The sequence below is a fragment of the Falco cherrug genome, chromosome 13 (genome assembly GCF_023634085.1).
Source record: "Falco cherrug isolate bFalChe1 chromosome 13, bFalChe1.pri, whole genome shotgun sequence".
NCBI classification, from domain to species: domain Eukaryota; kingdom Metazoa; phylum Chordata; class Aves; order Falconiformes; family Falconidae; genus Falco; species Falco cherrug.
The window spans coordinates 27,503,655-27,524,870 of record NC_073709.1 but is presented as its reverse complement, the minus strand read 5'-3'; the positions used below and the strand labels follow the sequence as shown (position 1 = coordinate 27,524,870).

At 39.4% G+C, this 21,216-nt stretch overlaps 1 protein-coding gene across 7 annotated transcripts in view; it reads left to right on the top strand.

Annotated features, from left to right (window-relative positions):
- The first annotated feature begins 3,183 nt into the window (after window positions 1-3,183).
- The window catches only part of EPRS1 (glutamyl-prolyl-tRNA synthetase 1), a 39,266-nt gene continuing 21,233 nt past the window's right edge, over window positions 3,184-21,216 (top strand). For 4 of the 7 annotated variants that reach the window (XM_055725734.1, XM_055725738.1, XM_055725736.1 and 1 more), the window contains exons 1-13: window positions 3,184-3,337; window positions 5,869-5,953; window positions 10,266-10,365; window positions 12,150-12,306; window positions 13,477-13,616; window positions 14,266-14,360; window positions 15,656-15,782; window positions 16,334-16,526; window positions 16,847-17,018; window positions 18,015-18,248; window positions 19,648-19,732; window positions 20,070-20,129; window positions 20,426-20,446. In XM_055725734.1, the coding sequence (XP_055581709.1) occupies window positions 3,292-3,337; window positions 5,869-5,953; window positions 10,266-10,365; window positions 12,150-12,306; window positions 13,477-13,616; window positions 14,266-14,360; window positions 15,656-15,782; window positions 16,334-16,526; window positions 16,847-17,018; window positions 18,015-18,248; window positions 19,648-19,732; window positions 20,070-20,129; window positions 20,426-20,446 (1,515 nt within the window). In that variant the 5' untranslated portion in view covers window positions 3,184-3,291. The remainder of the gene's footprint in view (window positions 3,338-5,868; window positions 5,954-10,265; window positions 10,366-12,149; window positions 12,307-13,476; window positions 13,617-14,265; window positions 14,361-15,655; window positions 15,783-16,333; window positions 16,527-16,846; window positions 17,019-18,014; window positions 18,249-19,647; window positions 19,733-20,069; window positions 20,130-20,425; window positions 20,447-21,216) is intronic. The other 3 variants (XM_055725737.1, XM_055725735.1, XM_055725739.1) reach the window with 2 other exon arrangements.

Below are 21,216 nucleotides of genomic sequence, written 5' to 3'. Positions count from 1 at the left end.
TCTCTCAGCCTCGAGGAATAACCTTGAGAGGTGTCCCGGCTCCAGGGGAGACCCTGTCGTGCAGCCTGCTGCCATGCAGGAGAGCTCAATGGGCCTTGGGCTGTCCACTGTTTATGGAGTAAGATAACAGACTCATGGTTGTCATTGCATACTGACTACGTAAGTTAGTTTCATTCCCACTTAGCTCAAGTCAGACCTTGACCAGCACTGTTAGGTGGGCACATTTTCAGTATCTGTCTCCTACAAATTCAGTTTGAGTTGGATACAGCCATCACAACCACCACAGATAGTTATCACTTGAGCATTGTCAGGGAAACCAAGGGCAGGATGGAGGGGCAGGGGGAGCACACCACCAAACACAGTTGAGGAGAACCTGAGGAAACAGCACCTCTCTGATGATCTGTGTCAGGGTCTATACAACCTCAGTCTTGAAAAGCTTTGGGCATCCTAGGTCACTGTGTTATACATGGGGACAACAGAAATGCCCGAACTTGAAAAATTTCATGTCCAAATTTTGAGAGAAATGAAGTTCAGGTGCCTTTCCAACAGCCCCAAGAATTGAGGAACCTGACACTACCACTCCCCCTTCCTGTGGAACACAGGCATGTTAGGGGAGGGGAGAGAGCAGGGAACAAAGTTACCCAAGATGAACTTGAAAACTGGAAAGCCTGTTTCAGTCAACTTTTCCATAGGTGTGGGAGTTAGGAAAGCAGGATTCAACTCTTCAGCCCACTTGAACACAAAAGAGAACAAGTAGTAAATCAGCTAAAACTGGCAACCTTAGCCAAAACAGATGAAGCCTCTTCAAGTTGAATTGAGGATTCTGGAGTATCTTGAACCAGTGGGGCCTGTATGTACTTTGTTTTCTCCAGAATTTGTGACCCTAGTCCCTCACGCTCAGATTAAGGGAGTCTTAGGGCCTCCCTTTCCCTAACAAATGTGACACATACTGAGGCATACCATGAAGAGAGATCAGTTTAAATGGACAACACCATAGTTGTGCTTATAGCTGTGCTTTTTTTTCTGTTCTCTGTGTGGATACAAGAGTGGCATATATCAAGGTCTCAGGCTTGTGGTGTCACAGAGGATGCCTGAACTTGGCTGCTTGTTTACATAAAGACTGAACACCTAAGCTCTCTGAGCATTTTTTTAACTTAACCTCTCCTGACACTATAAATGGCAAAGTAGTCTGCAAGTTACACTGCACCCATTCTCATTTCCTCCCCGCCCACAAGATTTAACTCCTGTGAATAACTACACTCTTGGTCCACTCAAACCATCTTTACGCTAGCAGTGAACTTCAAGATACAAAAAGCTATGTATTCCATACAGAAGAAAACTTCAAAATTCAGTTTTCAACAGTGTGTTCAAGTTACCTCTCTCATAGAATCACACAACATATTTAACAACTCTAATTGTCCTTCCCTCACAGCAGGGTAACACCAATGTGACTTCATTGGTTTAAACTTGGTTCTATTACCAGCAAGCAGGAACACCTTGACACCAAAAGATACGAACAAGACAACTCCTCCTAAACTGTTCCCAGTCTCTCCCAGTGCACACATGGAAAAGGATCTAAGGAAGTTCCTTCCCTAGTGAGGTCAGCTTATTATAACATTTGCAGACAAATCAGCAAGATTGTCACTTACCTCATTCTATCATCATCAGCCAGTCCATAATGCTATCATGACACTGGATTAAAGCTGCATATATAGGAACAATGCATGCTTTTAATCCTTTCATCTACAGCCTACCTTTCTTGTCCTTCCTCAAGCACATGACTAGTAAGAGCACGCAAGACAGATTCAGCCTGCTTTAATTACAGCCTTCTTCATATTTTGACCCATTGTACATTTATTCATTCCACATATTGATAGTGACTTAAGTTTGAACCACATAGCAAGTACAAGATTAATCTAATTTCACTGCCTAAATTACATGTAATTTTCACCTTTATCTTCTGCAGGATTCTTGGATATAGATGCTTTAGTGTTCACACCAAAGTCTTCACATGAATTTGCAAAGCACATTAAGATAGAACATAGAATGACTTAACACAAAGCCTGCCATAATAAGTCTTTCCATGTAATCATTAAAATACAAAGCCACGTACAGAGTAATCTTCATCTATGTCTCTGCATCCTTATTTTCCTCTGAAATCTGCTGTTTGAAAATTTCCTCAGCACAAGCTTCTTTCTAATTCTGTAATTTATGTGCTTGCTCATTTAGTATTACCTCACTGGCAGCAAAACACAGCATATATCATCAGCTTCTACCTCATGTATAAAGACACTTATGTATGGAACCATTTTCCATGCTTACAGAAACTGTAAAACTGCTAAAACAGGAAAATATTAAGGTAAGTTGAGATAAAATCCAGCAGGAGGAATTAAGGATAAAAGCCAGCACATAAAGTTCAGTCATGCTTTAGCTATACCACAATGCCCACTGCACAAAAAAGCACTGGTCTACCAATCAAGCATTTGGTAATTTCTCTGCTAGCACATTAGGTGCTACAGTACCATCCATAAAATAGACTAGGGAAAAAAGCACAGTGACACTGCAACGTCCTTGCAACAATGTGAACTTGAATCTGTCTCCTGTGAAAAACTGCTGACACAGCATTTTTTGTCATTCATTCCAAGGCTCGCTTGACCCACTGCAAAATCTGTGCATTTGTGAGGAGCATAACAAGTAACACTCTACGAAAACAGATAGGTTAACCCACTATACTCAAAAGCGTCGGTACACATTGCGCTGTTTGTTTCAGTATATACAGAAAGGGGATCAAGCTATCTCTACAGCTGCCGCCAGACACCTAGCTCATGAGAGTTTTCACGGTTAACGCCCGCAGAGCTCTCGGGAGGGCTCTGCCTAATCGCCGGTGCAGCTGTGAGAAAAAAACCCAGCAGCCTCCGGCCACACCGAGAGGCAGGGCGGCCTCCTCACAGCCACCAAGCTCCCCTCCGGGGCTTCACTTAGCGCCAGCCGGCGGAGCCCTGTGCACAACCCGCTAGTCACCTCCTGCCCGGCTCCAACCTCACCGCCTGTCCCCAACCGCGGCAGCCACCACGGGAACCCCACAGAGCGGCAGCGAGCAAACTACGCCCCGCCTCACGCGCCCCCTCATGGCTTCTCCCGCCGGAAGTGACGAGCCGCGGCTCCGCCCCGCGGTGGTGGGCGGGGACAGGGGCGGGGCCCTCCCGGGTGGCCCTTGCCGAGCTGGCGGCGCCGCGCGCCCCGCCCCACTCTCCCCTTTGGTTCCGGCGCGGCGCCGGCAGCGGTGGCGGGATGGCGGCGCTGAGCCTCACCGTCAGCGCGGGGAGCCCCCCGCTCGGTAAGTGCGGGCCGGGCCCCGCTCCCCCTGCTCCCACGGGGGGGGCCCGGTGGGGCGCTGCCCCCTCACCGCCCGGCCGGCTGCGGCGGGGCCGCTGTGTTGCATCATGCGACGCCGCGTGTCCCCGTGTATGAGGACGGGCGAGGCGTGAGGGGAGGCCCGCGTCCGTCCGTCCGTCCCGCCGCCGCCGCCCGGCCCTGCTGCGGCCGGCGCCGTGTGCCCGCTGCGGCCTTGGCGCGGGCGGGGCGGGGAGGCCGGCGGGTGCCCAGGGCGACCCCCCTGCCGCCGAGGGGGCCGGTCCCCGCGAGCAGGCCGCGCTGAGGGGGCCGCCGGGGCTGCCCGCGCGGGGTCCCGCTGGCACCTGAGGCGCCGGGGAGGCGGCGGCCCCGGGGCCCGGCTGCCTGTCGGGCCCGGCCGCGGTGTACAGGGCCGGGGCAGGGCTGGTCCCGCCGCGGGTCCCCGCGGGCCGCCTGTCGGGTAGCGGTGACAGCTGTCGGCGCCCAGCGCCGCCTCACGCTGGAGCAACCGCGGCGCCGGCAGACCGAGCCCCTGGGGTGACTTGGCAGGCTGGGGCTCGGTTTGCAGGGCAGCCCCGCGTCGGATCGCGGGCGTCTGAGCTCAGCCTCATCGCGGCTGGCTTTCGCTGTCACTTCTCATCTGCTGCTAAGGCTGGGCTCGCCTGGGGAGCAGGGTCGAAGTTGCACTGCAAAATCCTGCTTTTTCAGTTACTCGCTGTTCTTCGGTGTTATCTTACCTTTAAAAATCTGAGAACCTCCTTCATTGCACTTTCTGCCAGCTGGAAACGGCCTTTTATACGTATTCTATACCATTTCTCCATTTTGTTACAATATTCAAAATACATTTTCCTCCCGTTCTTCATCTTACTGATTTCTTTTTCATGCTGACGTTCCCAGGTGCGTTTCAGAGTTGAATACAAGCTGCACAATTACAGATTTAAAGAGTAATAATACATAAGTTTTAAATAACATTTCTTCTGATACTTGTTTGAGCTGCTTTGCTAGAAAAGATATGATGCAACGTGAGCAGTGATTAACATAGGTTTAGGGGCTTTGGAGGATTCTTTTATTTTGATAGCTAGTGAGTGGTACTGGAGATTTAATTCAGGAGATTGCATAATTATGTCAGAAATATCACATATTACAGATGAAACACTTGAGTAAACATTTGTATTGAGAAGGCAAGCATACTCATCCTATTCATTCCAACCTCGTACTATTCACCATAGTTGTGCACTGGGAAAAGTGTAGTAGCTTTCAATATCATTAGTATTAATTACATAGCTTGGTGTGCATAATACTTGTAATTTTCAAAGCACTTCCGTGCATGTTATTAAAATACTTCTATGTCTTGCAAACATATTGCATAAGGGATGTCATCCTGACTTTCACAGATGGATAACTGAGGGTTGGGAAGAAGAACCTTGACTTACTGTGGATAAAAGCTTAATGCCACAAGAAGGGTTTGCAGCTGAGCAGGGGTGAGAGCTAGGGAATTCCTAGTGCCAGTGCTTTGTATTTAGGCCAGCGTATTAATAGCTTACAACATCGTCTGCCATGGGTAGTCTGTGCATTGCTCTAGGGAAGATAGTGTGCCGTACACTTCATGAAGACTAGCAGGTTAAATGCCTTTTGAGACCTAGAGTATAGTTCTTTGCCTAGTTCAATTTAAGTAATAGCTGCCTATTCAAAAGCTTGCTGTCTTTATATGTGCTTCTGAGCAAAGTAAAAGAACATGAGCTCCTCTACTTATGCTCAGCAGGCTGAATCTGGACCAGAGCCAATCCAGAAATACAGCCAAGTTAGCTCAGTGCTTTGTTTGAGCTGCTGTCGTGCTATAGAGCATCAAGATCAGAGAAGGTTTGCATCAAGCCTCTCTGGATGTGGGCAGAGCTGTCTTCCAGTTGATGATGTAGCCTAAAAACTTCTATCATTCTTTTACTTCTAGAGGCCATCCTTTATTGTCACTGGTGAACCACTTTGAAAAGCCTGTGTAACCCTCCTGCACTTCTACATGGATAGAATTTCTTGAGTTTTGAATGGCTAATCTTTCCATAAACATTAAATCGGGTTAAAAAAAGTCTCATCCTTGCTCAGAAAGCACTGGTATATAAAGTAATTGATCTCCTTTGATGCATGTATCAGGGCTGGGATAGAGTACATTACTGTTCAAAATTAAAAGCAATTTGATTGCATTCTCTACATATATTGGGGGACAGGACTAATATTATAATACCTTTAGGAAGCAAAATGTACTGCTGCCAACACTTGCTGAGCTCACTGCAGGTTATTGTATGCTGGACATAATCAATTTGGAGCTGTAAGACTTGCCAAGAATAAGAAGCCTCTTGCATATGAGACTGAACATTGATTTCTTCCCTGGGCAATCTTACTTGAAGGAGCCAGTTCAGTCACCTGGTCTTATTTGATAAGAAACATAGCTGTTTTGTTTCTACTATGAAAGATACCTTTCCTGGAAAAAAGTTCAGTATTTTTTTCTCTTGTTTTTTAAAGGAGTTCTGCTGACGGTAGAGCATGTGAAGAATGATATTGAAATTTCAGTGGAAGAAGGCAAAGAAACCATCCTCCGTGTGTCTGAGTAAGTGACTTTGCATCTCTCCTTCTAGCTTTGGGTCAGCAGTTTTAAAAATCACATGCTTGTAACACTGACAATAACCTTTTCAGGTAGAGGAAAGAGAAGAATACGGTTTTATTCATCGCTGCATTACTGATGCCTCCTTGTCGCACGGGCAAAACATTTACAATATATTCTAAACTTGATCTTTGAGGAAAGAGCTCTGGTATTCTTATTTGCATTCACATACCTCTGATCATTTGTGCTGTACCAGTCACTTCAGTGTTTAGATATTTGCCTTTTTGAAGGTGCCATGGATTATCAAAAGTAGGGCCGTTTTATGTTAGGCAAGATTGGTATACATGATTCCTTGGACTTATACATATGTGATGAAAGGAATTCCAAAGGTTTATATGGCATTATTTTGGGTTTACTGCTGCATATAAGTGAAGGCATGATGTTATCTTGAGAAGTGCTAATTAACTGTGCCATGCTATCCAGTGTATCCTTCTGCATCCTGTAGGAAGGATATTGGAATTTTTTGTAGAAATCTATTGTTTGTCCTTCTAAAAACACTCTGCCATTGGAATAAATATTTCCAAGTTTATGGCATGAAGGTTGTTTTTATGATCTGAGTACGATTGTATGGATATCGGAAATGCAGGACTAATGCTGTTGGTTTTGGGAAGCTGCACTGTCATCTTAGATTCCATATCAGGTAAGATACCTGGATATATATCAAGAGGAGATATCCTGATATCTTAAGTACCAGTGACATATCAGTGGAAATTTCCTGATGTCTAGTGTCTACAGTAAGGAGCATATTTTGACCCATAAATATTGCAGTCCTAACTTAAAGCATCTTAACACTATGATGAGTTTGGAATTAGTGATTATAAGTGTAGTTTTTGAATACTGGTTGTTTTTTTAAAGAACAGGGGGAAAATCTGTTGTTCACAGACTTGCTGACAAACTCCAATTTTGTAAGCTATTTCAGTAGAAGATGCTGTTAAAGCCACCAGTGCATCATAAATTAGTATTCCTGAATGTCTATAGAATTGCTATAAAAACAACATAGTATATTTATGTTGTGTTGCAGAGATCCTGACTTGATCCTCTTAAATTAACACAGACTGAGCTTTTCCCGCTGTCTTCTAACCTCAGGGAAAGAGTGCCACTATATATATATTTCTACAAAAAAATCAAAGCACAGGATGATTCACAATCTTCAATCATAAGGATTATTTTACTGGTTGCAAATATTGCTTTCTGTTTAAAATGTTGGACTTGAACTCAGATATGAGTTCTTTCCTTACTGTAATCTCATTTTACATGTTACGTGTTGTCTTTTGCTGTGGCTAGTGATGGCATGGAATTGTGATTTTGAACTGAAGCCAGAGGAATGTGGCACGTTGTACTGGGACTGAATTGGTACAACATTAAAAAATTTCAGTGCGTGTTATGCACATGTGGGATACAGCTTACATAAGAGGGTGAATTGGGTGGTTTTTTAATTGCATGAGAGAGTTTTCCCCTTAAGTTGCATTAAGTCAGATTTTGGTTCCGTTTTCCTTTCGGAGTTCAGGCATTGTGTGTATGTATATACCAAAAGTGCTGTGACACACAGGGATAATCTTGGAATAATACAAATTTACATACTTGGCTTTGAAATAGTATTTTATTAAATGATTTTATAGTACCATGCCTTCTTCCCACTGCATTACAAAAACACTCATTGTAACTGTAATTGAAATTGTCAGAAATGTAAAGCAAAAGCTCTTCTGCATTTTGGCCATGTGTGGATAATATCTAGAATCATGGTTCCATCAGATGGAATTTTTTGTGTGTTAATGTCCTCTCATCCCTGCCATTGGATTACGTTTCAAAAGTTATTCCAAACCTCAATATTGCATTAATCTTCTCTTGTTCAGTTGAACGATAATTTTAAAAATTGATTCTCTATTTTAAAGTCTGTTAAAAGTGTATCTGTAACTTGAGAAGCATCAGCCGAACTCATATCTCAACTAATGCTTTTGGTAAATGGATTTCATGGCATCATTTCTGCTGAAGCCATCTTATTTTGGCATGACTTTGAAATTCACTTAGGATATTTCAGGCTGATTTTTTTTCTTTTTTTTTTTCAGGAGACCATTAGTTCTAATGACTTGACTTAAACAAGAGAGAACATTTTATTTATTATTTTTCTGGGTTATATTTTGAAGTTCAGTTAAAATCTGGTGATAATCTTTTCAGCTAACTAGCTGAAACTTTGCTGTCAGCTAGTTAGCTGAAAAGATTAACGCTAATTTGAGATTATTAATTTTACTTTAGAGGTTATTTTTGATGGCTTAGCTTCAAAACTTCATGCTCCTAAATAAACCGGTCTGCTAACTGCTGATGGCTTTATGGAGTGTTTTAGCGTAGCTGTATCTTATCAGATAACAAACTGCAGTACAACTTTTCTGGTTTTTGTGAGCACATGCATACTTCAGAGTAGTATTACCATCTTGTCTTTTGCTTCTTGAATATTTGCCCTAGTATTTAATTACGTGGCATTTTATATTGCTTTTGAGAAACTTACTCTTTTCCTGTAACATTACCTTGTCCCTGGTTTATTCTTCCGTATTCCTGGAGTTAGCTGGCGCTAGCTGCAAGGAGCAGCCTTAATGTTTTTTAACTTCTTCAAAGAAAGGAGGCCAGTTAGCACTGTGTTTGGGTGGAAGTAGATCTTTTATTTCCCAAAGAAAATAAACAACTTTTTAAGCACAAGTTAGATTTTAGTCAGAGTAACATTGTTACATTTCATGTATTTATTTAGTTTTGCTGGAGTAATCAAGGGGATGTGTTTGGTATGAACTACTGCAAACAAAACTTCAGTTTTCATACACTTTCTGTAGATGCAGGTGTGTTAGAAATGTTTTTTCTTCTAAGTTTGAAAAAGCTTCATTAAAATCTGATAGAAGTGTGAAATTATAATAAGACATACTTTGTGTATGTTTAGCCCTCCACTGTGGCTTTTGGTTTTAGTTATATTTTATGACTCTTCTGTATACTGGATCCTAGAAGCTTGAAAAGCTAGAAGCAAAAAAACTACAAATGAACAAAGTTCCTTAGGTTTTAGTGCAGTTAATGTGACTGGCTGATCTATTTGTATTAAAAATAGGACTCATTATAATTGTTAATATATCAAGAAGTCTTCTATATCTTCTCCAGAACTTCCATTGATTTTTTGCAAGGCTTTTTGAGGGCTATCAAAAATTCTTTTGATTTTATAAAGGACACAATAGGTGTAATGGGAAGTACGGAACAATGGCAGAACAGAAATGAAACCTTGTTTGGACAAGTGTAGCATTCAGTCCATTAAACTGAGTGGAACAGAACACTTACAGGAATGCTTTTTGTTGGTGTCAATGCTTGCTTAGAAGCAATTGGAGCTCTAATTTTGTAATTTACACCTATGTGGGACTGTGGAGATGAGTATTATCTGGAGAACTGATGGTTATGATGTATCTTTCTTCCAACGCTCTTTAGTAAATATTAATGAAAATACATTTATCTTAGATGAGTTTGAAGTTAGATTTCTGACAGTACGCAGCTTTTTGAAATACTGTATGTGAAGGTAGAAAGGGAGATTAAAACAGAAAGAACTATGTTCTTTGGAGAGCCTTTCGCCTGTGGATCTATTGAGAATTTCCAACAGCAGAATGGGAAAAACAAATTTAAATTAGCCTTTTATTTGGAGAAGACTGGGTAAAAACCAGAAATACAGAGAGCTAGGTTTGTTCAACAGGGGACAGTCTCTATGAAGTGTGAATTGAGTAAAGTGAGTAACAAATAAACATGTTTTTTAACCCTGATGCTAGCCCTTAAAACCGTAGTGGAGACCTCTTGTTTCCTCTGTAGATTCTCTAGGAATCCCCTTCAAAGGCAGCCTTCTTGTATGAAAAGAAAAGAAAACAAATATTGATTTAGCTGCTTATATTCTGGAAAATATGTAGCTCAGGTTACACTTCTGCATTCTGTCAGATGTGGGGAGAGTTTTATTCTTTGAAAGTATAATTAGAGTTTTATTTTCTTGATTTTTCTCTGTCTGACCAAAATTGTTTCATGTTTAGAAGCTTGTTGTACCATCTGGTGATAGCAAATCAAAGATTAATATATCCTTTTGTTAGATTATTTTTTTTATTTTATTCTGGTGATCTGATACCTGTTGATTCACCCAGAAATTATTTTGCATTTGTTTTACACCTGTTTCAACTATGTGTATGATTAAAATTGAAATTGAACTGGAGGTAGTAATTTAATATATCTTTATCTTGCCTCTTTCTTTTTTTAGGCATGTTTCATTTACAGATGTGAATTCAATAGCTCGTTATCTGGCAAGAGCTGCTGGTTCTGCTGGGTTGTATGGTTTGAATCTGTTGGAACACACTGAGGTGAGAAGGAGTCATGCATCTGGGTTTTTTTTTGGTTTTTTTTTTGAATTTGTGTCTATTGTTCTGCATTTTATTATTAGACTGTTTCCAGCTATGGGATGCTGAGGTTTCATTTTCTTAAGCTTGCTCCTACTTATAAAGAAGAGTTGTAAATCTGAGCTTTGAAAGGGTTGCCCTTTTCCACCCCTGCAAGAGCAACTCCTAACCTGACAGTTCACTAACTCAGGTTGAAGGTGGTGTCTGCAGTTTTCCCTCTTCACTTTCCTCAGCTCTGTTGCCATCAGTTGCTACCTTGTAACACTTAGTGTAACACCAAGGAACACTACTGAATTAGTTTTTGCTGTATATGATGGATAAACCCCTGACCCCAGTTTTATTCAGTGAAATGTGTTGAGACATCACCACACAGATGGACTCTTCCCTCCTGCATGGTCCTGTATTCTGTAACGCTTCCCTCATGATGCCATGAGGGCATCAGAATTTTTGTGCCGAAGAGGGAACTTCTTTGGTCTGCCTTGGTTATACAGGTTACAAAAAGTTATTAGGAACTGTGAGTATGATATGAGAGGGAATTCAGCTTGAGCTTAGCTCAGAATAATCGTATGCTGAATTTTAAGTTGGTAGCTGAAACTTACAGATAAATTGAAATTTGTTTCCTCTGAGATCTGGGGAGGGACTGAAGGTCTTGATTTAGCTCTTTTCTTCAACTACTTGAGGCTAGTAGTAATCATTCTTCAGCCCTTATAGCTGGTCTCAAGGGAAGTGTGTCTTAGTATAATGCTTGTAAGGTATTTAAGAAGTTGTAGGTTATTTTGTTGCTATTTAAACTTTCTGACCAAAACCCTTCTTTTAACTTAAGACCCAAGAGCTCTGCAAACACGCTTTCTAGACTGGTATTTTTGATAAAATACTACTTATTCACTTCTGCATCTTTCAAAAATAAAGTTGTAATTTGAGAATTACAGTGACAGCTGCATTTGTGGTGGAAATATTTTGAAGTATAACTGCAAATGACTGAAATGAATTCTGTGGTGGTGTAATTACATCTGTGCCTGCCACGTTGGCTTGAATGTTGGAAGGATTCCTGATGCGGTTTAAAACACTTGCACATGAAATAGGGACAGAGACATTTAGCCTTTTCCAGGATTGAAGGATTCAATTTATAGACAGGGCTACATTATTAACCAAGAGCCTGATTCTTGATTTTTCTTTGTTTATGGATCAAGATACATTTCATTTTATAGGAGAAGACTGTTTTGCAGGAGAGAGGGGAGGGAAATGAAACGGAGGAGGGATTAGATTTCTTAAAATCTAGAAGGAGATGAGGCAGAGAAGATAGGGACTGAGGGGAAAATGGTGTACTTATGCAATAGCAGTACCAGGAAAATCAAATAGGTTGCAAATATGGTATCTAAATAGTTAAAGGATAATGAAGATTATTATATACTCTGTGTGATAAAACCCACTGATTATTTTTACCAGTGGGAATAGCTTCAGTAAAGCCAGTATTTTCAGCAGTTTGAATACATCCTGAAGGAAAAAATTAAATTTAATCATTTAGTATAGTTCTGGGTGAATCTTTCAGTATATGTTATTTTAAATGTTCTTTAAGCATATATTGTGATTTATTGCCCAATATATTTATGTTCCAGTTAGTATTTTCTGTTCAGCTATTAAATGGATTGTATATTACTTCTGTTTTGTTTTTTTTTGTTTTTTTTTTTTAACAAGCTACTTTCTTACTCCTGTTGTAACTTTGACTATCTTTTGTCACTTAAAACTAGATTGACCACTGGCTGGAGTTTAGTGCTACAAAATTGTCTACAGACAGCCAGTTTCTTTCGGCAGTCCAAGAGCTCAACCACTGTCTGTCTCTAAGAACGTACTTGGTCGGAAACTCTCTGAGTCTTGCAGACTTGTGTGTCTGGGCTGTACTAAAAGGTATCATTGCATGTTCTCACTTTCACTGGCTTGCAATCGGTGTATGCCAGGAGTCTCCAATTTACCTTTTTCTGGATGCCAGTAGCAAATCTTAGCTGTGTGCCAGACTGTATACTATTGTGCATACTGCTCTGGCCTGTGCACTGCGAGTGATGGCAATAGTATAGGAAACACTAGAATTTTTTTTAAGTGGTTGTTATAGTTGAAAATTTATGAGATGTAATCATTGATGGGAATTTTGTAATTTCTTTTGTGTTAACTCTAAGAGTGTCTTTTTATTACGTGTTGCCTAAATATGAAAATTTGCTGTGGCCCAAAATTTTGGATTAAATATTTAAATTATATTGCAATCCAGAGTAAAATTATATACACAGACCTTTCCATGACGTTTTCTGAATAGAGGAAATTTCTTTGGTGTTTTGTTTGAATTATTAAAAGAGGTTTACGTTACTCTGTGAAATACCCTTTGGAGGTTAAAAGAAACTTTGATGATCTGTTTTTATGGGTTTGGGTTTTATATTCTCTTAGATGTGTATCTAAAGTTGATAGGTGTCAATCTACCATTCATTATAACCAGCTTCCTCTTGAAAGTAAAATGCCTGTTCAAGATTAAAAGCTAACATCTTTTGGTATTTTTTCAAAGTTGCTGCTCTTGAGAGAAATCTGAAGGGAGTGTACTTCTTTCATAATTTTTTTTTCCTTTCTCTGTCAGAATCTTTCTAGTGAGGTTGTGTTCCTGGAAAATTAGACTGTGGAAATACAGCCCCTTAGAAATAAAGGGTATTATTGGTACATCTGATAAAGCTTAGAAAACGTCAAATGTAGTCACACTAGAGGGATATCCTACATTTATGTCTTGAATTCTGTCTTGAATAACGTTGTTATTAATTTTGAGGTGGGTGATACAAATAAAAATGTGTGTTCCCCAGTTGCTCCCACCTTCTGCTTTGATGAACCCAAGAAAGAATGCAGTATGTCTTGGGTTTGGGAAGAGTTTATTTAATTTGCTTTAGAGTTACTTGTGTCCCCGTGACTAAATGTCTTTTCAGAAGTGAGCATAAGTAGATTTTTTTTTTTGAAATCATAATCTTTTTATTCTTAAAAATTGCTGTTGGTAATCATTCCATTTTTCTAATTTAATAGCTTGAAAAATTATTTGTTTTGTAACAGATAATAACATATGGCAAGAGCAATTACAGCAAAACAAAGCTCCTGTCCATGCAAAGCGATGGTATGGCTTTCTTGAAGCACAGCACGCTTTTCAGTCAGTAGGAGCCAAGTGGGCTTCTGGTAAACCAACGGCTAAAATGGTAAGATGTACTCAGATCCTCTGGAGAGACTAGCTTTATTTGTGTGAATACACTATAAGAGATTTTTTTTTTTAAGTTAGAGATTTAAGAGCTAAAGAGAATCAGTTGTAGACTAAATTCAATTTTTGTAAACTCTTTTTTAAAAATAAAGCTGTCACTTTCATGTTTAGAAAGGCATGAGTGGTGTAGTCCAGTGCTTAAATGGAATAATTTAAAAATGGCACCGCACCTCTTAATTAGCACTTCTCTTTAGTTATATTGTTTGCTCTTTCTAAAGAGGATTTTGAAATCCAGATAGACCTGCAAAGATTGCAGTCTTTAGTTGATTGAACTTGTTGATCACATTCATTTTAAGAACACTAATATAAGAACTTGGCTAGCATCTGTTTTCTTCTATGAAACAACTTGGTGGGACTTCCAGTCCTGGATCAAATTTGGTAATAGAAAAATTTAAAACTCCAGAATTAATCTTGTTTTAATGTACTATGAATAATGTGAAAGTTGCGAAGAGATGTATTTGGGGTCCAGTATGGCAGCTTTTTGTCTTCTGGTTTGAAAGGAGATTTTGATGCAAAAGGTGTTATCTAGAGTTTTATATCTGATTATACAGTTAACGCATTCTGTAAGTATGTCTCTGTTTATTTTCAAGGCAACAGAAAAGAAAGCAGATGTTGGGAAGTTTGTTGAACTTCCTGGTGCCGAGATGGGAAAGGTCATTGTAAGGTTTCCTCCTGAAGCAAGTGGGTAAGAAACACAAATGATTTGAGAAGGTTCTATCTGTGCTTTTTTTTTTTTTTTTTAAAAAAAAGTGTGCTTGTTGAGGATGTTAATCAGCTTATCAGACAAGACTTTTAAGCCAAATGAGTATTTAAAGCTTTGTCCACATCTACATTAGAGCTGAATATTTACTTTTCCTCTATACCTCATTGCACTGTTGCCTGAACTTGGAATCAGGAGGTTGGTTGCCAGCAGCTGACATGGTGCTGCTTGGCAGTGGGACAAGGAGAAGCAGAAGGATGGCATTTGCGTGGATAATGGTGGTGTGTGCGCTGAGAGAAGCTGTGAAGTGTAAATACATTCTTTGTGAGCTGGGTGAAAGGACTCACAGTGCTTCTTAACGAAGCTTAGATTTGAGAAGGGAAAGGAGTATGGGATAGCCTCCCTTTGGGAAGCTTGACACCAGATGTGTGATGAAGGGCTTATGCCCAGGGGTACAGATATGTAGTCCCAAACCACAAACTCCTTAAAAACCACACAGTGGAGATGTGATGAGCCAATTTACTAAATACGAGTTTCAGCCAGCTTTTAATTTTCTGTTTCTTTTTAGAATTGTCTGATGAGCTGTAAAATTTCCATGATTGCATTTCTTCATTAAACTGGCTGTTCAGCATCGTGTGACTTCTGTAGTAGTGTTCCATACTCTATTAGTGCAGCATAAACTGTTGCTCAGATATCATAAGTTATGTAATGTGCATGTATGTATACAGCATATATTGTTCTCACATTACTTCGTAGCTTTTAGTGTCTTAATTCTGGTGTTTTACTTAAAACACTGTTCTTTAGGGACACTGTTTTACATTGAGAGTTATTTTTGTTTTGTGGATTTGTTTTTTTTATATTTAGTTTAAATTGACAGTAGCTTTTTAGCTTATGTTAAACATACACAGCAACCACCATTTCAGAAAATTCCACTCTTCTGAATGTGGTAGGTTCAGGTTATCTGATAGCTACTGAGTATCATCAACAGTTGGTTTAAGTTAGTCTGTAAAACTTGTGATAAGTGGAGTCCTGCCTTTATATCCATAATGACACTCTAATTTACAAATTTAGGTATTTTTAAACAGTTAACTACTAAATTTGTGGTAGAAAAAAACAATCTACTTTTCATAAATGTAGGGTATTTCAAGAAATACCCTGGGTTGTTTTCTTTGTTAGACTTAGGTATTGCTTTCCATTCTTTCTCATTCCCTCCCTCACACACACAAATATTTGGCTGAAGTAGTGCTGGTGTATATATTAATTTTTTATTTCCTTTTTAGATATCTGCATATCGGTCATGCCAAAGCTGCCCTGCTAAATCAGCACTACCAAGTTAACTTTAAAGGAAAACTTATTATGAGATTTGATGACACAAATCCAGAAAAAGAGAAGGAAGACTTTGAAAAGGTATGATAAGAGAGCAGGGAAATCCACTCACTAGCTAATTCAAAGGTAAATGACATGCAGATCTGCTCTTGCACACTTTTTGTGCACTAGATTATTATATTATTAGTATTATACTTATGTCTTGGTCTTGGAAGAGATTTCTATCATCTTTACCTTAAAAAGCTTAAAGCCTTTTTACTGTTAGCTTATTTCTGCTCTTTCTCCAGTGTTTATTCTACAGTATAAAGATACTCAACTCTTGCAATACACTGTTGTTTTCATTGTATAAATACTGCTTAGTCAATAACAAGTGATTTGTTTCAGCTTTCATCTCCTTTTCTTTTCCTGCCTCTTTCTTGTATTTGTTTGAAGTCTGATCTCCTGTAATTATAGGCTGTGAATGAATGATAAGTGCCCGCCTCTCTTTTCTTTCATGCATGTCATGTTATTCTTACGGTTTATCCTTCCTGGACAATGGAGCATTACAACCATCACATCTGGTACAAAGAGGATAAAATTTTAAGAAAACTAGCTTTCCCAAATGTTAAAGTATACAATTTCACACTTTGCAGGTTATTCTTGAAGATGTTGCGATGCTGCACATCAAACCAGATCAATTTACATATACCTCAGATCACTTTGAAACAATAATGAAATATGCAGAGAAGCTTATCCAAGAAGGGAAGGCATATGTGGATGATACTCCTGCAGAACAAATGAAAGCAGAGCGTGAGCAAAGAATGGAATCTAAACACAGAAATAACTGTAAGATATTTTAAGCTTCCATCTTGCTTTCTTATTTTTTTAATTTGGCATCAAAACTTCATTTTTCTTGACAAAGATGGATGAGATGACTAATTGCATATCTCTACTGACAGGTGTAGTAAACTTGTGTATGTATGAATTCATCACCATTCATTACTACTTTTAAAAAACTGAAATTATAAAATGCATAAAAATGCATGCCAGTGTGGGAATCCCATAAAGTGGGGGGTGACATTGCATTTTTTTACTGCAGTAATAAAATGTGGTTCTGTATCAACTTCATAATACCTTACAAAACGATTTATATTTTTTATACTTAGGTGTTAATAAGAATCTACAAATGTGGGAAGAAATGAAAAAGGGAACAGAATACGGACAAACTTGTTGTCTACGAGCAAAAATAGATATGAATAGTAACAATGGATGTATGAGGGATCCAACTCTTTATCGTTGTAAAAACCAGCCTCACCCACGTACTGGAAGTACCTACAAGTATGTCCGCTTCCTCCTTGTGTGGCCTGTGATTTTTGCTCTTTTCAGGGCATTTACCATTCCTTAGTAAACTTCTTCTAATACTTGGAACCTGCTAGCATCTTTTCGGTCAGAATATGTAATGAGTCTCTTGACTTTCTGAAACTTCTGCTCATGAGGCTTAAAACCTCTGAGTTGGCCATTATGGTCAGCAGTGAATATTGTTTCAGTTTTGTCCATAAATATGTTGTGTCAGTGAAGATCTTTTAGTCGAAACATGAATTAAGACTTAATGGCCCTATCTTGGACAGCAGAGCTGTTTGCTTTATTTCTTGGAGCTTAAATAGAACCATGGCAATTCTGTGTTGCTACAATTTTACATTGCTGCAAAACATCCTTGATCTATTTACCTGAGTGGCTGCTTTGGTTTTCACAACAGCTTCTGTCTTTGTGCAGAATGAAGAAACACTGTGGTGTGCATTGAAGTAAGCCTACCCAATTGTTCAAGGCTATGGTTCAGTGCTTATTTGAAACCTCTGTTTCCAGCTATACAGCTCCCTTTTTGGAAACACTGATTTGATTTAATGTGTGTATAATAGTAGAGCTATTGCTGTGGGTAGGGGGTTTTTTTTAAACATGAAGGCTTTGCTCATTATTCAGTTAACTAATTATTCTTTTTGATATTTAAGGAAGAAACCCCTATAAGTCAGCATTTTATGTGTTTGAAAAGAACAATAGCAGTGTAGGATTTATTTTTTTTTTTTAGTCTTGAATATTAGGGTTACAATGAATTAATTTCTTGAAGGTTTTCTTGTTTTAAAAAGTTACTGCCCTCTGGATCTTTTTATGGACAATTTCTTGTGTATGTGCTATTTTAGTCTTGATCTGAAAGTTTTCAGGATCATAGATTATGAATATTTATAATATATAAATATAAACTATCCTTAGTTTAAATGTTTACATGTGAAGAAAGTGTTTTGTGCTTCTGCCCTGCTAATTGAAGGTCTTTATTCACAGGGTTTATCCCACATATGATTTTGCCTGCCCCATTGTTGATAGTATCGAAGGTGTCACACATGCATTGAGAACAACTGAATACCATGACAGAGATGAACAATTCTACTGGATCATTGAGGCACTGGGCATAAGGAAACCATATATATGGGAGTATAGCCGCCTAAACCTCAACAACACCGTGCTCTCTAAGAGAAAGCTTACGTGGTTTGTCAATGAAGGGCTTGTGGATGGATGGTATGTTACATGGTTGTAGTTCAGCATTGTTCCTTAAGATACTCATGACTGATGCATGCATGCATTCTCTGTTTTGGACAATGCTTTGACATCAACGCAGCATGAATGAATATTTAAGCAGTATTTAAGAACACTGCTTAATTACAGTGGCTTCTGCCACTGGCTGTGCCACTACTGTCTCAGTCTATTTACTACTCTACAGTAAGTCATTCATATCCTGTAATAAACACGCGGTAGCTTATTTTTGAACTCTGGCTTTTGCCTGTAGATGCTACTTACACATTTTCCAGTCTGAGTCATTGGATACATTCCTGAGCAATGCCAGAACGGGGCCTGAATTGAAGAACTTCTGGACCTATCCATCTAGTCAAACCTGCCCTGCTTCCTGCCTCCCTGCCTTCCCCCTGCCTTCTTTCTTTTTTTCATGTTTAACTGAATTTCTGCAGAGACTACTTGGTGGTATAGTAGCCTAAGTATTTTCTGGGAAAGGGTAGGCTGTGGTTTTACACTTATGCAAGTAGTTTGGAGTCTAGAGAGGCTCCTTTGTTCATTCCCGTGATGGGCTAGCTGTGGGAACATGCCATCTGAAGTCATCTCTTCATAGTACAGGAGTCTGAAGAAATCCATGGATAATGCTGTCAGACAACTGCTTATAGTGTTTTTCCTGGGCTGGTTTTAGGTTATTCTGTGCTCAGCCTATGAGAGCATCATTTTACACAAGTTCCTAGCTTGCCTGGTTGTCTTACTAAGGTGTGCCAAGTGTGGGGTTTGGGTTTTTTTTTCTGATTTTATTTTTTTATTGTGTTGAAAGCCTGGATTCCTAGCTTATGCACGGAGCCACTCTGCTAGAGCCAAAATTCTTAGCAAGGTCCTCAGCAAGGTTTGATTTGTGTTCCCACCACTGCTTATTTTGCATTTCAGATTAGGCCTTTTTATTTCTTGTATAAGAGAATAAAATAGAATTCTATCACTTATGTCACTGAGAGATAACGTTATTGTCACTCAAATCTTTCTGTTTTTTCTTGGGCAAGAAAGAATCAAGCCATGTTGTTTCAGGTTCCATTATTCAGGTGCCATGAAAAGGAAGTAACGTGATAGGGACATAACTTTGCCTTGCCAGTTTTTGAGAGACTTAAGATTCAATAGGTACAGGAAAAGAGCTACTTCACCAAGAGGTCCCTCTCTGGGGTGAGCTAGAAGAAAACCTGCTCATACATTTTTGTATGGATAAGAGCTCAGTCTTTTCAGTTAGATCTTCTCATCTAGCTCTTATTTCATGCAAGCAAAACACACTGAAGCTGTGCCTTTCATGTGTGGCAGTATTAGTAAAGCTTTTGATCAGTGTAACCCACAGGTAGAACTTAGTATGTGACACTGATGAAACATCTTTTTCTACTAGGGATGACCCACGATTTCCCACTGTGCGTGGTGTCCTAAGAAGAGGCATGACAGTTGAAGGGCTAAAACAGTTTATTGCTGCTCAGGTGGGTGTTCTGTTCTGATTCTTTGAATCTCACTTGAAAAAGGATAAGTTTTTGTGAAGTTTCAGTTAAAGTACTTGTCATTGGGATGTTTCTTCTTTTGAAGATATGCTGCTTTCATGTGTACCACCTCAACAATACGAACACCTGTGAACAGGTCTGGGCAAAATGGGGTTTCTTACTTTAAGAAGTGTTTATTTTGCAAGCTCAAAATGCCTTTCTAAACTGTTTTGATGAATGCAAACCATAGAGGGCTTGTAGTCTTTGAAGGACTTTGGTTTAGGTAAGTCAAAGAGCTGGAATGTTTATATTAATGTGAGTTTCTGGGGTTTTTTTCCAGGGCTCCTCTCGATCTGTTGTAAATATGGAGTGGGATAAAATTTGGTCTTTTAACAAAAAGGTATGTGCTTACTTGAATTTGTTGCTACTCCTGGTATTCTCTTTCTGGGATATGTAAAGAATCCAGCATTCATTGGAGTGCTTATCACAACAAGTAGCAGTAGCAGTATGTTGCATCATTTGGCACACTTTCAGGAAAATGGAATGTCCCCCCCCCGCCGTCTAACCTGAACTAGCACTAATGCTATTGATTCTCCTATACCAGCACTTACTTGCCTTACTTAGTAGTACGGGAAAGATAACGGTATTTGCTGTAAATCTGATATGAAAACTGCATTTCATTTTTCTGCTTTCAAGCTGCGAGCTATCTGTAAGAAGGTATTACTTAATGCTTTTTACCTTAGCATATAGCTTACAGTGCTGTAAGCATACATAAGCGATCATTTTGCAGCTTCATAGCACAGTCACATTTGCTTATATAACAGGAGCTCTACAAACCCACTGAAAATGCATTATTCCTAGTTTTAAAAGGCTGCCCATTTCTGGTTTGGCTTATTTGTTAACATAAACAGAAATCTTAAATTTGACTTATGTTGGCCGCTTTTCCGTTCTGTGGCAAAAGGACCAATGCGCTGCGTATACTGCCTGTGTAGATAAAGCCAGCACTGCTGATGTTTCTGACTGAATGTCAAATAAGGAATATTGCATCTTGACATGGTTAGTCGCTTTTTGGCAGTGGATGCTTGGACACTATAATAAGGCGAATTGTTATAATGCTGATTGCATATTTTGTGTGATTGTGGAAACACCTGTTATTTTGCATTGGGATTCCTGCTTGAATTTGCTTAGACAGTACCTGGATCTGTTCATTTAAGTAGTTTTTGCTTGTCTGGCATGTGTCTTGTATTTCTTCATTTATTTTGCATTTGGTCTGCTACATACACAAAGGTTTATGAATTGGTTCTTTCTGTTGCTGCATAAATATATTTATGACTAAGAACTGGATTTTGGGGAAAAATCCACAGTGGGCTCGTTTTTTGAATTGGCTTTTAAACTGAGTTTCTTAGACCTCTGACTCAACTCCTTGGACAGCACCATATTTCTTAGCCAATTTTGTTTACATGTATCTGTGCAGATAGTTTCCAATT